The sequence below is a fragment of the Nothobranchius furzeri genome, chromosome 10 (genome assembly GCF_043380555.1).
Source record: "Nothobranchius furzeri strain GRZ-AD chromosome 10, NfurGRZ-RIMD1, whole genome shotgun sequence".
Lineage (NCBI taxonomy): Eukaryota > Metazoa > Chordata > Actinopteri > Cyprinodontiformes > Nothobranchiidae > Nothobranchius > Nothobranchius furzeri.
In genome coordinates this window covers 28,945,382-28,961,698 of record NC_091750.1, presented here as the reverse complement: position 1 = coordinate 28,961,698, position 16,317 = coordinate 28,945,382, and the positions used below count along the sequence as shown (strand labels likewise).

Sequence of the window (16,317 nt, the reverse complement as noted above, 5' to 3'; positions counted from 1 at the left end):
AATCCCAGAGGGAAATTAGAGTTTCAGTACACACGATGCTGAGATCAGACATACATACATAGACACATGACAAGAATTGGTGACTGTGGTCATTCGCAACCCGAGTCGTGCTACCTTAATAGAGATCAGAGGGGTTTATATGAGGATTGGGTCAGGCGGAGGAAAAAAAGGCACTTCAGAGTTACCCTCCACAGGGAGGGCACCTTTGCTATGCAAAAAACACCTCAGACAGAAATGCAACAGACTTCAGACATCACTCAACATAAGTGTCCACTAGGTGGGGTGGTGGGTTGGGGACTCTCCTCACATCAGTGCATGCAGCCGCGATAAGCAGCGCTCGTCACCTCCGTTTGGACAGGGGAAGGAGGTATGTGGGTTAGAGAGCACAGTCACTCCTGGAAACTATTCAACGGCTTTCACTGGACGCAGTCCCGCCCAGGCTGGGATAGGGAGACAGAGTTACCATGGCGACGGCAGCATTCCACATTTCTTCTGAGGGGGAGTATTCACTTCAGCATCACAGGCTCAAGGGCACCAGATTCAGATAAGAACTTGTTTTGGGGCAAGACAGATAATTTTCTCTCTGTCTTAAAGTTCCGTTGCTCTCCAACCCTTCTGAATCCAATAATGGCGTAATTAATCTATCCCAATCCGTGCTGATCCGTCAACTCTATCCTTGATGGCATTGACCTTCTGTGCCAGAGTCTGAATCTCAGCCATGGTACACAGCAACATCAATATTAAGAATGTGCTCAATACTTGTGCAATACCGGATTTACATAGTATGTCTGTGTCCCTAACGGTATGCTGCTGAAGCACTAGCTAGAGTTTACAACGCTGATGACAGGTTGGACAGTTTTCGCAGCATGCCACGCTCTTTCAGAAATGTTGAAAATTAAACTAAATAAATTATGTTCATTCACATTTAAAGTTATATTAATGGAATGAAATATACACGTATTGATGAAAAATTAGCTATAGTTTTTAAGTTGAGCCAGAAACACAAAGGGTTAAAATGGTGCTCATGTGCGTTCTTCATTTGCGTCTGGTGCTTCTGCAGCGAGTTTAACGTGGTCAGACCGAAATCGTTTGCTAAAATTAATGATGGGGACAAACCTTCATTATAAAAATAGGTGGGGACATACCCCCCCTGCGTCCCCATGGTTAAAATAGCATCTTTGTATTTTATTTTTATTTATTTAGCCTTTATTTAACCAGGTTGGTCCCATTGAGATACAAGATCTCTTTTGCAAGGGAGACCTGGCCAAGACAGACAGAGCAGCAGCACAAGTTACAACATTAATACATTCACATTTAAATACATTTCCACATAAACTCAATTAAAACATGAACACACTGTTAGTCTGGATTCCAGTGACCTAATCAGTCTTAAATCCACTCAAGGAAACCAAATCCTTGATTTTTAGATCTGTCTGTAGTGAATTCCACGTCGATGGAGCAGCAAAGCTAAAAGCCGTCTTTCCCAGCTCTGTGCGAACCTTAGGAACAACAAATTGCAAAAGTTCACTTGAGCGGAGGCTGAGCTGATTCTGCGTTCTTGATAAAAGACATGGTAAATAAAAAGGCAAATATCCACACACAGCTTTATAAATAAAAACAAACCAATGCATGAGTCTGCATACCCGCAATGAAGACCAATTCACTTTTGAATATAACAAGCAATGATGGGTAAGAGGCCAACAGTTTGTTATAAAGTGCAAGGCACTATGATACACACTGTCCAACATGCTCAAACAGTGCACGGGGCATTCATGAACAAGATGTCTCCATAGTCTATTACAGACATAAATGTTGATTCTACTAACCTCTTTTTTACCGTAAAAGAAAAGCAAGATTTATTTCTGTAATAAAATCCTAATAAAAATCTCAACTTTTTTGTTAAATACTGGATATGGAGCTTAAAGGATAACTTATTGTCAATTACGAAACCCAGATATTTAAAACTAGAAACTAGTTCAATCTGATGACCCAGACCAGTAGAAATGGACCTATTCTCTGTTTTTCTTTTTGACGGAGAGAAAAACATAAGTTTAGTTTTATCAGCATTTAGTACAAGCTGCAAATGGCACAATTGTTCTTGCACTTGATCAAATGCTGATTGAAGATCCTGAAATGTCTTTGTAGAGTTTGGGGCAGAACAATAAATAACTGTATCATCTGCATAAAGATGCATTGCTTGTTGTCAAGAGCTTCAGTAATATCATTCAAAACTTTCATGGTTACTGTAGTGGTACTATGCTTCTTTCTGAACCCTGACTGATATTCAGATAGTATAGAGTATGATTTAAGGAAAATCTTTACTTGATCATTGGCCAAGGATTCAAGTATGTTAGCCACTACAGAGAGCTTTGAAATAGGCCTATAATTATTTAAGTTACTCGGGTCTCCACCTTTAAAAATTGGCAGCACAAATGCAGATTTCCATTCTTTAGGTATTTTATTTGTTTTCAAAGTAAGATTAAAAATGCAACACAGGGGTTCTGCAATGTACTCGGATGCAAGCTTGAGGAAGAATGGTTCTAGTCCATCTGGACCAGCTGGTTTCCAAGATTTGGGTTGTTTTTGGGCTTTCTTTACCTCAAATGTTGTAAATGGTTTAAAGTTGAAAACATCAATATTATTGTTTCTGACAATGCTAGATTGTTGAGATTGACGGTCTGGTGGATGGCATGATGAGCCTGATGTCACAAAATGTGTATTAAACAAATTTAGCATTTCCGTTTTATCACTAATATTTTTGCCTTCCACATGTATATTTGAAGGTAAATGAGTACAGTTCTCTGATGAGGATAGTGCTTTGATTTCTTTCCAAAACTTTTTAGGATTAGTTAGATTTTCAGTTAATTTGTTCAGATAGAAATTTGATTTTGTCTTTCGTAAGAGTAAAGTACATTTATTTCTTAAGTGCTTTAGGGCATTTAGACTTTCGTGCCCTGTCCCATACCACATCTCATTCATGAAGCAACTCTGATAATTCATTTGTAAACCAGGGATTTTCACGACCCTTTACTCTAAATTTTCTGAAGGGGGCATTTTTATTCATAGTATTATTAAAGCTTTGGAGAAAATAATTCCAAGCTAGTTCCACATCATCAAAAAAAGCTATTCTATCCCAAAGGAAACAGTAAAGATCATATAAAAAAGCTTGCTCAGAAAATATCTTCATATTTTGTTTAGTTACCATGCGTGGTTTGCTTTTAGGAACTTTTGTATCCCGTACAACTGCTATAGCACAACGATCACTCATATCATTTGGGAAAATGTCAGTCGCTACAAATTTAAATGGCATATTTGTTAATGCTAGATCAATGAGTGTTGATTTTTTAACAAGTTTCGAGTTGATTCTCGTGGGAGAGTCAATCAGCTGAGTAAGATTTAAAATATGACATTGATTTTTCAGTGCATCAGAAGCAGATGCGAGCCAATCATAATTTAAGTCACCAACAATCAGTACTTCATTGTATTTTAACTGCGACAAAAAATGTATCACTATAGACAATGAATTATTAGAAGCCGATGGAGGTCTATAACAGGGGTCGGCAACCCGCGGCTCTGGAGCCGCATGCGGCTCTTCCATCCATCTGATGCGGCTCTCTGTGCTTGTAAAATAATGAATGGATATTTAAATAAAATGCTTTATATTTTACTGCATTAATTTTACATCTGTATGCCAATTCTAAATGTAAAGATTGTCTGCGTAAACCTGAACAGGTCCAACCCGGTCTTACTGTGAGACCGGGTTGACGCGTCACGCTTGTGCGTAATCATATCAGCGCTTTCTGAGCTGACGAGGATGTGAGATTCTGGGATTCTCCTCAGACGGCTCCTGGATGTGTCGCCACATTGGAGACAGGAACAAGTGCTATTCAGCCAAAGTTTCATAATCAGGGAACATTTTCTAAGTGACAAGTCTCGCTTCAGTCGGAGGAATCTTCCTGCATGCGCCCTGGTTCTACGACTCGCTCCAAGCCCCTCTCCACATCTTCAGCTTGCTGTGCACCTTATGTAGTACACGCTGACAGCGAGCTGCGCTGAGCAGTGTCCAGCTCAGATGTTCAGATGGGAATCTTTTCTTGAGTGATTTAGCTACATCTGCGATGTGCGGAACGAATAAAGTGTCAGTTCGTCTGCATGCGTCGGGATAATTCTTTCTATTCTTTCTCCGTCAAAATAAACGGTCAAATACGGGAACTGTCCGGTCAACACAAGCCCTGCTTTTAACTGTTCTGTTTTCTTGTGAAAATTGTTGCAAAGAGATATAATTAAACTTGATTAACACCAGAGCCAGGCGCACTGCACCATTATCTCCGTCGCTGTAAATGAGGGAAAAACAAAATGATCGGATCCTTTTCTGACCTTCCCCACCTACAAAGTTTAATTACAACAATCAAACGTGACAGAGCCTGGATTTGTATTCTGAACAGTCTAAACATGTTTTAAAAAGAAACGTATGACAAAAGTGGCACCTGCTCAGTAAAACCACCAACAGGGTGAAAAATATCTAAATATTGTCGGCAGAGACGGGCTACAACTTCTGGATCCACTTTATATAAATCGTTTTATTGATTATCGTCTTATGAAAGATAACTTTGACGTACACGAGCAACCGGTACCGGCTGCTGTCACCTGTTGTGAGCAGCGCTCTACTGTCTGAGGGTAGGCCCCGCCCACAACGCCATGGCTGCTCTGGCTCCCAGTGTTTTCTTTGCTGTGGGAAACGGGTAATAGTGGCTCTTTGATGGGAACAGGTTGCCGACCCCTGGTCTATAACATCCCACCACCATGATGTGCTGATCTTTAGGTATTTCAACATCAACGGCTCGAATTTCCAGTTCTTTGCTCAAAGATTTTGATCAAATTACATCAGCTGTAAAACGGTGCTCGACATACATTGCCACCCCTCCACCTTTTTTCTCTCAATCCGCACGAAAAACATTATAGCCATCAATGTTGATGTCATTGTCTTCGGTATATATTTTTAGCCATGATTCTGATACCACTAAGATGTCTGCATTTGTTGAGTTTATTCATATTGAGAGCATGTCTAATTTAGGGAGAAGACTTCTCACATTAACATGAATAATACCAAGACCAGATCTGGAGTAAAGATCTGCTGGGGTAAGAGGGTTATTTCCTGGTCCTGGGTTTAATTCAACATCTCCAGAAAACAAGAGTAAACATGATCAAAAACTTAGATTTTATGTTATGTTCTTCTAATACAGTTTGCAAGTTGCAGGGACATATGATCAGGCTTTCATGTATGGTAAAATGTTCTCTTAATACATAAAGGCAGGAATAGTAGATGGATCCATTAACATCCAGCAGCCATTTTGCTGTCTCTGGTTATTTGGGGATGTTGCTGAAGAATTAGCACAAGAGTCCCTTTACCACATAAGAAGAAAACGTCTGACACAGTCAAAAGCTGCTGACTCGTGTTCAAGGAATAGTCTTTGTTGGTTCAACTCTGATCCTGGTACTTCATCAAACAAGTGCGAGTTGCATATGTAAAGATGTAAAGCATAGGAACAAGACAAGGGAACTAATTAGCTTTAAGTTCCACGTTTCCACAGTCGCAGTGCTCAAGCTAGCAGTAGAACATGAGATCCAAACCGCCAATCCAAAGTGATGATATTTCAATTTACTCCAATATTTTTCCACAGAGCAAGTAACTGCTATGCAAAGTACCAGATAATCTTGCCTTAGCTGCAGTGATGCGTTAACAGGTCCGAAGAGCCAGGTTTCAAACCGTTTACAGAGCAGGAGGCTTCCAGGTAGCTAGAGTATAGGCCTCGGGTAGCTTTAGCCAACTCCATCCTAATAAAATACAATTCCCTGTGGATTCTTCTCCCCCAGCAGATCTTGATCATGACTTCAAGTAGAATGGAAAATAATGTTCCTTTCACTGCAGAAATTCATAGCAGGTATTTCTCAAGTCCAAACCTTAGACAAGGCAGGTGACTTCCAGGTAGACTTGGGCCTCAGTTAGTCCATCCAGCATCATCCCGATCAGTTTCCCGTGGCCTCTTATTCAACAGATCCTGCTCCTGACGACTATCAGATCTTTCAGATCCAGAGTAGGTAGCAAAGTTGCAGTAGAATATGGATAGGAGTCCATTCACTCAGACAACAAAACAGTGCTGTGCTGCGGCAGCCATCTTGGATTGAGTGTATGAGTATCGGTATGTATCTGTGTAACAGTTTGGTATGCCACCCAATACAGTGTGGTGTTTTAATGGTGAGAAACAAGGCCAACTTCAAAATCACAGCAGCTCACCGGCATGAGAACATTTATAAACCTCACGAACACTCGGCAGCCTGGCTCTGGTTTGACTTCCTGTTCAGCTGCTCCCATCTGAGAGCGTGTGATTGGTGCACATAAAGGGTGTGAGGTGAGAGATGGATGGGTTATGATCCATTCTTTAGGAACGGGCCCGTTTTCTCTCTAGCGTTTACCCTTAGTCCTGGTGACTATATTTTTAAACATTAGCTGAAGAATATTCTGTTCCACCTGCAGGGGACACCCTTGTTTCCTGTAAATCACGGCCTATATTTAGATTTTGTTGAGTTTAAAAAGGGGAGAGATAAAAACAAATCCCCTTTCTATTTGTTTTTACGTTCCTGCATTAAAGGTTTCTGCTAAAACCAACAGTTTTTCCATCTCATTGACTTTCCTCCCCTCCTGTCTCTGCCGTACACATTTCCTCTCCTCACCTTCTTATAACACCTTATTTCATTAAAGCGCAGACTGCCTCTCTTTCTTATCAACAGCCACAAATTACTTTTTTCCCAGGACCTTTTAACAATCCCGACAGGTTTCTCAGTCCGTTCCCAGGCAATCAGAGAAGCACGGGAGGTCTCTAACTGAGCAGCACCGCCGGCAGCTTTAGATCAACCGGACCGGACCGGTTCGACGGGGAAAATGTCACGTTGATACCTCCCACCGGTCACTGTTTAGGCGGGGGGTCCAACCCGGCTAATGAAGGAAGAAAGGGGGAAAGCTGTGAGCAGGACAGTTAAAATCGGTGATCTCAACAACGCTGTTCACTAATTTTCACGTGTTTTAATTCCCACCTTCTGTGGAACGTGTCTGTTCTTCACCTCTCAGAAGCGATTAAGAGCCGGAGGAGAGCTCGCTGCATAATGACAGCACTTGCTAGTCATAATACGTTTAATAACTTCCAACAGCTGTCTGCTTTTTATTGTCACATCATTCTGTAACGCCACGCCTGTGAGGAGACACAAAAGAGGAAATCCCAACGAGATCTCTCATCATCTCTGTTCTAACGAGATGAGATCATGTCGTCGCCGTGCTCCAGCCGTGTTCTACACGCCTCTGCGCCTGCAGCTGACCTTTAACTCACCTGGTGACGAGCCGCTGCTCGCACGCCCGCGAGTGATATTATCCTTTCACTGTTGCTTTTATCTTCATGGCTTTTTATATTCATCTGTCCCCCCCCACCCCCCACCCCCACCCTGTGTTTGACATATATTTGTCCTCTCACTCAGATGCTCCCACCACCACCCTTATACCCACCTCAGCTATCATCACCACCACCTCCACCATCACCACCTCCTCCTCCAACCCTGAAGGCAATCAAGGTACTGTATTACCCTTTCACAAGTTTTGTGTGTGTGTGTGTGTGTGTGTGTGTGTGTTTACCCTTCCATGTATTTTAATTTTCATCCAACAGCACCTCTTCCCCTGGTAAATTGAAGGCCTGTTGACCGTTTTGGAACACTTAGATTTCTGTCCGACTCACTGTCCTGCTCAGCCTCAGTTTAGAGTAATACTTCCCAACAGGACTGATGAGCTAACTGCTAGTGTGAGCTCAGTCAACACTAAAGTCTGTATCTGAGACCGGAGTAAGGAAGCTGCAGCACTTCGGTCTAGGATACAGACTTAAACCACCAAATGGTTCCCGAGCGCAGACACTGCTGCAGCTCCCTGCTCCCAGTGGGGATGTCGTTTCACCAGTGTGTGATGGTGACTAGTGGGACTTTACCTTTATATCAGAGCCTGGAGCAGGATGAGTGAACACAACAACAAAAGTTGGAATGCAATAGTCAAGGGAGACCGATGGGTGTCCATCATGGCGTCGACAAAAATATGGATCCAGAATTGTGATTTTCAGAATAAACACTCTGACCGGTATGTTTGTGTAAAACTGCTAAGCAAACCAGCAAGTTTAGCATCAAAACCCTGGGTGTGATGATAACAATAATAATAATAAGTATTATTATTATTGTTATTATTATAGATTGGATTCATTTAGGGCTTTTCAAGGCACTCAAAGTGCTTTCCATTAATCACGCACTCACACACACTGCCGGTGATGGTAAGCTACTTGTAGCCACAGCTGCCCTAGGGTGGTCTGACAGAGACGAGGCTGCCATTGGCATCATCTGCTCCTCTCACTACCACCAACATAGGCAAGTCGGGTGAAGTGTCTTGCCCAAGGGATTGATCCTGCAATCCTTCGATCAGTGGGCGACTTGCTCAACCTCCTGAGCTGCTGCTGCCCCGTGCTCCATAAAAAGTCCAATCTGGAACACGGACACTAATCAGGAGGAGCTGAAAGGACAGAGTGTCTGCACGGTCAGATGTTACCGGAACGCAGAGAGACAGAGACATTAGAAGTTGTGCAGAAGGTGAATCAACAGCAAAGTCTCATGCAGAAAAAGAGTGAAATTACTTAAAAGCGTAACTTTGTGCAGAACAGCAGCAGAAGGGCTCACCAATGACATTCAAAAAACACTTCTTTACTTTTGGTTCTGTAGGGGTAACATGACAAATCTGAAACCACTGAAAATGCCAATTATCATCAGAGGGAAACATGAATTTTGAAGATTTAGCCCAAATTTTGGGCAACAGTTTCCAATCCCAGCGTCTGGCTGAGACTGATGCTTTGGTGTGGTGCGATGAAGACTTTTGAACAGTTCTTATTTCAAAGATTCAATTAAAAATCATCGATGCATTAACCAAACACGATCAACACAAACCAATGATTACATCACGAAGCAACAGCTTTAGCTCGAGCTTAGTGATTGGCTGCAGCTAACTGCTTTATAAACAAGCACCATGGGGTAACTTCAATAAGACTTGAAAAACCTGAAGTTATGCTAATACTAGAAACCAAGTCACCTGACTTGTAAGGACGTCTGTGAGGTGAACGACCTGTAGTGAACCCCAACATGAAGATGTCCTCCAAACCCTTCTGTGGGGGGGGGGGGGGTCAACAGAAATATACGGCCTTCAGAGATGTGGGCATTTAATCTATTTAGGGAGATCATCAGTTTGCTGACTTGTAAATAAGTGGATTCGTTCCTGGTCTGTGACCTCGCTTTAATACTTACAAATGAAACATGTATTCAGCTTTTATATTTCTATCCATTAACACATTATCACTCAAATGCATACAATTATCTTTTATTGGAATTAAAAATGTAAATATGTAGATGTTTCTCATTTTTCTTCTATATTTCTTTCCTAGCTTCCCTAACAAGTCCCAATAGAGCTCAAACGTATAAAACGTAGCGTTAAGAAGAACAGAACGCCATTAAAACACGAGAGATCAACGTAGACTTTGAGATTTAGACATCATCCATCGCATAGATTATGAGTAATTGTACCGCTCGGGGATTTCATCATTCACACAATGTCAGGACAACCAGGTGTTTGTTCTCAAAAATGTTTTTGATCCAGATTTTATTTTAAGTAAAGAAATAATGATTTTAGTTCTGGGATTACAGAATTTTACAGAAATAAATGATGCAATTGCAGCAAACGTCCTGACTAAACATAAAACTAAAGCTCACTAAAGGTTTAAGAAAGATCTCTGTTAGTTGTGAGGGAAGATTGCAGCTCTTGCTCTGCAAGGGGTACAAAAAATTGGGGGGGGGGGGATGAAGGGGGAACACTAAATGAACATGAGCACTTGGAAATTAGGCCCTTTTTGAAAATAAGTAAATTTTTTATCTGACTTCTGCAACAGAACTCAGCTATTGTGAGTGTGAGTCTCTAAAGGGCGCAGAGAGAAAACACTTCATGCCTCGGCTCAGAAATCAGCGCGAGCTCCAAATGCAATCACAGCCTCTCTGACAGACCACTCAATTGGAACAAATCTCACAAGGCTGGCAGAAATCACCGGCATTGTGCTTGATTATGCCATCTGATTGGATTAAACAGAGTACCTATTTTTGGAGGTTGACTTAAAGCTCCTTTTGCCTCAGATCAAGAAGTGGAGTTGGGGGCCGGCTGCGTTGATTTTTACCGTCATAAATAATGAATGTGAAGATCTTTATATTCTCCAACAGAACATACTTTATTTGTTTGTGCTTATAGAATAAAATAATGAACTCATAAGGAGACCAGTTAACCTAATATTAACGCGTAAACCTTGAATTTTAACCGTTAAAATGAATAATAGCAAAAGTGCATGTTTTAATTAACGCTGGGTCCTTCAGCTGATGTTTTATCACAGCTCTCCCGGTCTTGGGCCGTGTACACACATAGCCGGGTTTGGTAAAACCAAATATCCGTCCCCATCCGTCTAGGAAACGAAGCTAAAAAATCCAGTGCATTCTGAAGCACTTTCATAAGCATGCAGCTCCTGCAGGGGGAGGTAGTTCCCCAAATCGTGGACGTTTTGCTGAAACACATTACTGGAAATAGCTAGGCGATGGATAATAATCATCATCCAAGGACGTTGCCCTTCGCCTGTGGACTTCGACATGGAGCAGTTATTGCCTGCTTTATAGTTGTCATCGTGCTATGGTGCTAATGCTAAACAAAACAAAACACAGTTGTCAATTGAAAACAACAATAAATCATGAGAAACATATTTTAAACATTTATGCTCAGTTATTCATGACCCACTGTGCTCATGTAACATTTTCTTTAAGGGGAGAAAGAATCTAAACCAACATTTATTTTGCTGTTTATGAATAACGACAGCTTTGGTGGTCAAAAGTAGCCAAAGGAGTCAAAGCCGTGTGTGACCTACTTTTTATGTAAATTAGAAAGTTTAAAGGTGCATTATGGAAGTGTGACAGCCAAAACATGTATAGAAATAATAAATGTCTTCTTCATACATTCTCCTGCAATGCCCTGGTCCTGTAGAATGAGCCCTGGCATTTTTACTGGGATTGCCTGTTTTTCTGTAAAATGACAGAAAAAGAGAGATGCTCGGGTCGAGCAGGCTGCTTCATGCGCGTTCACGCTCAGGCATCGCCCGTAGCATTTGCTATCCGTAGCTTTAGCAGCAGAGAGAGAGGCAGTGCCACTTTGTCGCTGTTCCTAACGCCTAGTGACAAAGCTAGCTACATTTCTGAGGACCCTTAGCTACTTTCTGTAGAACTTTCTTCTAGATATTTCCTGCTAATTAGCAACAAAATAGCCATTTTCACTCCGAACCGTTCTTTTAACGTTGTTTCAGCTGTCATCAAGGATATAAATGTTACAGATCAAACATTCATCGCTGGCGCTATAGCTAACCTGGTTAGACGTTGGACTCTTGTGCGGGAGACCTGGGTTTGATTCTAGATGTGAACATAGTTTATTTAGAGTTTCTTTTTCACATTAATGGTATATTTTTTTTACAGTAAGATGCCCAAATTGTTATTTGAGACTCGCCGAACGGCATTGAATTCACAGATAAAAAAGATGTGGGTTCAACTTTCATTTTGGAACAATTTTTCAAGCAAGGGAAGGGAATGATCTGAGCATGCAGGAGGACTGACCCATCATAAACCTTTGTCGGCTGTGCTGAAGAGAAAGGTACAGAACCACATTATTTAATTAATTAGCTGCACGTTCTCCTGTCCTCTGTCCTCCGGGCCACACACACACACACACACACACACACACACACACACACACACACACAGGACCATCTCAGCTGTTATTTTCGTTAAGGAGTGTGCATGTACAGCATGCGCGCCTCGTGCACGAGCCTACTATTGAAGCTGCCGTTACGCTTTTGGCCTGAGGGGGCGATCGCTAGCATAAAAATTCAAAACTCTGTAAAGTCCCTTTAACTCATTCACTGCCAATGACGACTAAAGTCGTCATTTGCATTTTTTTACTGTTTGAGCATTGGAACGAGCCCCCGCTCTGAGAGAACAAACATCTCAGCCCTGAAGCCGATCTTCATCCGCATACGTCACAGATCACATGATCAGGAAGCAGACCATCTATGTGTTTGGAGATCGTTTTGGGCCGTTCCTGTAAAAAAAGCGAGGCGCGAACCGGAAAAGCGTCTGCCGATCACAATTCGACAACGGATTATGAAAGAACGGATAACGCTCGAAACACACGGATTCTTCCTGATGTAAGAGGTGAGTCTCCGCTTTGTTTTGGTTGTTTTGGCATCGACATCATGCTAGCGCGCAACGTTCTGTCACTCGTAAAAAAACTGTAAAAACGGTGAGAAACGCTGACAGCGAAGGCCGTTAGCGATCAGGAAACGGCTGGCAGTGAATGAGTTAAACATGCCAGAAAAAAACTTATTTTCTGAGAAACCTCTCATAAAAACGTCATAATGTGGAGCCCTTCCTCCTCCAATCTGCAATCTCCAGTGTCTGAGGCCTTCTGGTTTAAACCAACCAATCAGCAAGCAGCTCATTAATGTGCTGGCCAGGTGGGAGGAGTAAACGGCTATTTTAAAAGCAAGGCTGATTTAGGAGGTTTAGAATGGCCTGTGTTAAGGCTCCTGGGACGGATGAAAGCCAAAAGAAAGTTTCTTATGCTTCTTAGAGATTCAAAGCACTGTTTTAGATTGCTGATGAACTGCATTATTTGTCCCCTTTAAAGTACTTTTTTCTAGTGCTCTTGGCTAATTTTATCTGTTTTGTATCAAAATACTGTTTAATTACTTGAGTTTTAGAGACTTTCTGTTTTATAAATAATAATTAAGAGACATAAATTAATATAAAAACGTTTTTGTAAATGCTTGAAGACCTAAAATGTTTAATGAAGCAGCCAAAATAAAAAAAGTCCAGAGAACATATGAATTTGACCTTTTAGCTGCATATCTCATTGGAACATACACTGAATAAATCATCATTAAATTACATAATAATTTCACATTATTACTTTTATAATGTTAAACAATTTAAACCCTCATTGCTCCTAATGAACATTCAAAAATTGCTAAAAAAAAATTTGTATTATTTTTTGTGTGGGAGCAAAAGTGTTTCAGGAGTTTAGATTATGGGCATCAGCACATAAATAAATGACTTGAACTGTTCAGTAAAGCTGCTCTTCAAATCTCGCCAAAATTATAGAGAAACACAATAAAAAAGCATCGGTTGTGTCGAGTTCCCATTTAGGGTCTTTTCTGTTTCTGCCCTCCAACTCACTGCCGTCATATTTCATGACAGAGTGAAATAACTCCAGGAGTGAAAATCACTCCACCAACGAGGCTTTTACTGAGGAAGAAGTGGAATTTTCCTTGATAATCTGCGGTTTCTAAACATCTCCAGCATGTTGGCAGGTTATTTCCGTCCCCTGTGAGCTGAGATGCGTGGGCTTCACCAGATAAAGCCAACCTCACATCTGCAGTGCCAATATTTTCAGGTTGAAACAACTCACAGTTTCTGCCAGATGTCTTCTGTTTGCTTTAGCTATCAGGGGCATTCCAATATTACTGCGTCTGGATGGCAGGCAGCAGACTCAGATAGCCATAAAATGCTCTACCACTAGATTTCATTTATCTGCGGTGTGCTTTCCATTAAATCCTTCAGAGTGTTTTTCTTTATTATTATTATTATTATTGTTGTTGTTATTTTAGCTGTCTTTGAGCTATTTCCCATTAGAGGGATAGGAAAAAAGTACTTTAAAAAGGTAACCCCCACTACACGGCTCCTAAGTGCTTGGCCAGTTTAGGAAACTAAATTTCAGATTAAATACATTTTAATCAGCCAGCTCTGCCAATTATGGGACATTTAATTAACTCTGTCTTAAACTTTCCTGGGATTTTGTTTCTCTTGCTATCAAAACACGTTTAACCCTTCAACTCAAAGTGGCGGGGCACATTTTAGTCTTTATAGCCATGAGGTATTGACCCTTACGTGACGCCACTGTACTCATGGGAACGCCTCTTTTTCCATGATGGATGTTCAAAGGAGCCGTTTACGTCCATTAAAACTCTGTTGCGCTGGTCCAAAACAAGCCAGCTTGTAGCCTTAAGTCACTTTTATTTGGTTTATTTGACAGTAAGATGTTAACAGTTGGCTGCACTATCAGGCGAAGGTGTAAACTCAACTTTGCTTTATAATGGATAACTCTCATTGAGACAGAAGACGAGTAAAGACTTTCAATTCAATTCAAGTTTATTTATAAAGCGCCAAATCACGACAAGAGTCGTCTCAAGGCACTTCACATGATAAACATTCCAATTCAGGTCAGTTCATTAAGCCAATCAGAAACAATGTTTTCTATATAACGAACCCAGCAAATTGCATCAAGTCACTGGCTAGTGTCAGTGACTATACAGCAATCCTCATACTAAGCAAGCATGCAGCGACAGTGGAGAGGAAAACTCCCTTTTAACAGGAAGAAACCTCCAGAGGATCCTGGCTCAGTATAAGCAGCCATCCTCCACGACTCACTGGGGATCAAAGGATCGGCAGCCCTCAAAGTATTTTTGGATTTGCAGCAAAAACTTTTGCAGGGTAAGATTAACTTTCTCATTATGTCACGAGAACGACAGGAACTGATTAAGATGGACCTGAAATGACATTTGTGATGAGTTTAAACTACTGATAATCCTATTTTACTGTGGAGGATGTGCATTTCCGTCTACTAATGGGCATTTCTACATACAAACAATAATGTTCCAATAGAGAACGACCTGTGTGGAAATGAGATATACTGCCCCTCCGATGTGAGAGTAACATCTGGTCTCAGGACCCAAGTCACAACAAAGTACTTGTAGGGATCCAAGCTTTGCAATCTTAAGAATCAGCTGCAGTGTAAAGAGAATGGCTGTCCATCACATAATGGTATAAATGGAGCGGGGTGAATTATTCTGTCACCTAATCATATCGGTAGTAGGCAGAACGTGAGAGTCAGGTTCTAAGCTAGCTAACTGTAGTTTTAGTAAACTCTTACTGCTCTATGTCAACTTCAGGGTTCATTTCAAGATCCTGGTTCTGGTCTATAGGGCCTTACATGGACAAGCACCATCTTACATTGGTGATCTTCTTAGTCCCTACACCCCCAGCAGGTCCCTGAGGTCCAGTGATCAAAGTCTACTGGTTGTGCAGCACCAGGCTAAAGGTCAAAGGTGACAGATCATCTGCTGCTGTGGCCCCCAGACTCTGGACCTCTCTCCCCCTGAGCCTGAGATCAGTGGACTCAGTGGTCTCCTTTAAAAAGCAGCTGAAGACTCACTTGTTCAAGCTGGCTTTTGTATGACCTTCTTCACCTCTCTCTCTTTATTCTGCTCTCGCCACCTATTCCACCTTCCTCAGGATCCACTGACTTCCCTCTTTCCTGTTCACGCTCTCTCTCTCTTTAACATTTTTAAATCACAATCGTCTATTTTTTGCTCATTTTAAATACATTTTTAATCATTTTCTAACTTCTTTTTTATATTTTTACATTTTTAGTTTTTGTGAAGCGCCTCGTGATTTTTATCCTGAGAGGCGCTTTAGAAAACATCTTTTCTTCTTCTTCTATGAGCCCCAACTATGTGAACTGAGCTTGAGCCCGATGCAAGCAAGGCTAAACTGGCTAAAGCACTGCTGACGTCCACCGTGACGGACCCATGTGATCCGGCGAAGAAGTCTCAACGGGTCAATAGGCGCTCAGAGAAATTGTGGGAGGGGAGAAGTGAAAGGAAAATGGTTCGGTCTCCATACAGCGATCCTTTCAGGAGTTTGCTAAGACGTTTGCATATCTCTCTCAGCAGTGAGTGATGCCCTTGATCAGCACCAAAAGGCACCCACGGACATTAAAAACATTTTAAACGTCTTATTTTGTCAAACTAATCCATAATTTAATCTACTTGGGGGACAGGGAGAGCAGCTGTGTGATGACAAATGCTGCGTTTACTGACCAGAAGAAAGTTTTTTTAGCGCTATGTGGGAGATGTAGTCGCTTTTATGTCAGTTTGAATAGTTTGCTTTTATTTGCTTTTATTTGTTTTTATGTCAGGTTTTTAATTTCTTTTATGATGAACCTTGAACTTGTTTTCAGCATTATGGGAAATTGCTGTTTACTGTTTTTGTTTTGGCTTGTTAGGCACGTCGGTCAGCTTGTATGCTGTTGTAAAGTGCTTTATAAATAAAGTA

General features: G+C 41.4%; 1 protein-coding gene across 6 annotated transcripts in view; it reads left to right on the top strand.

The window, feature by feature from the left end:
* cadm1a (cell adhesion molecule 1a) overlaps positions 1-16,317 on the top strand; it is a 634,562-nt gene that overhangs the window by 547,376 nt on the left and 70,869 nt on the right. For 4 of the 6 annotated variants that reach the window (XM_054731107.2, XM_015962034.3, XM_054731108.2 and 1 more), the window contains one exon: positions 7,528-7,620. The exons of the other annotated variants lie outside the window; for them this stretch is intronic. In XM_054731107.2, coding sequence (XP_054587082.1) covers positions 7,528-7,620 — 93 coding nt within the window. The remainder of the gene's footprint in view (positions 1-7,527; positions 7,621-16,317) is intronic. 6 annotated transcript variants of the gene reach the window in all.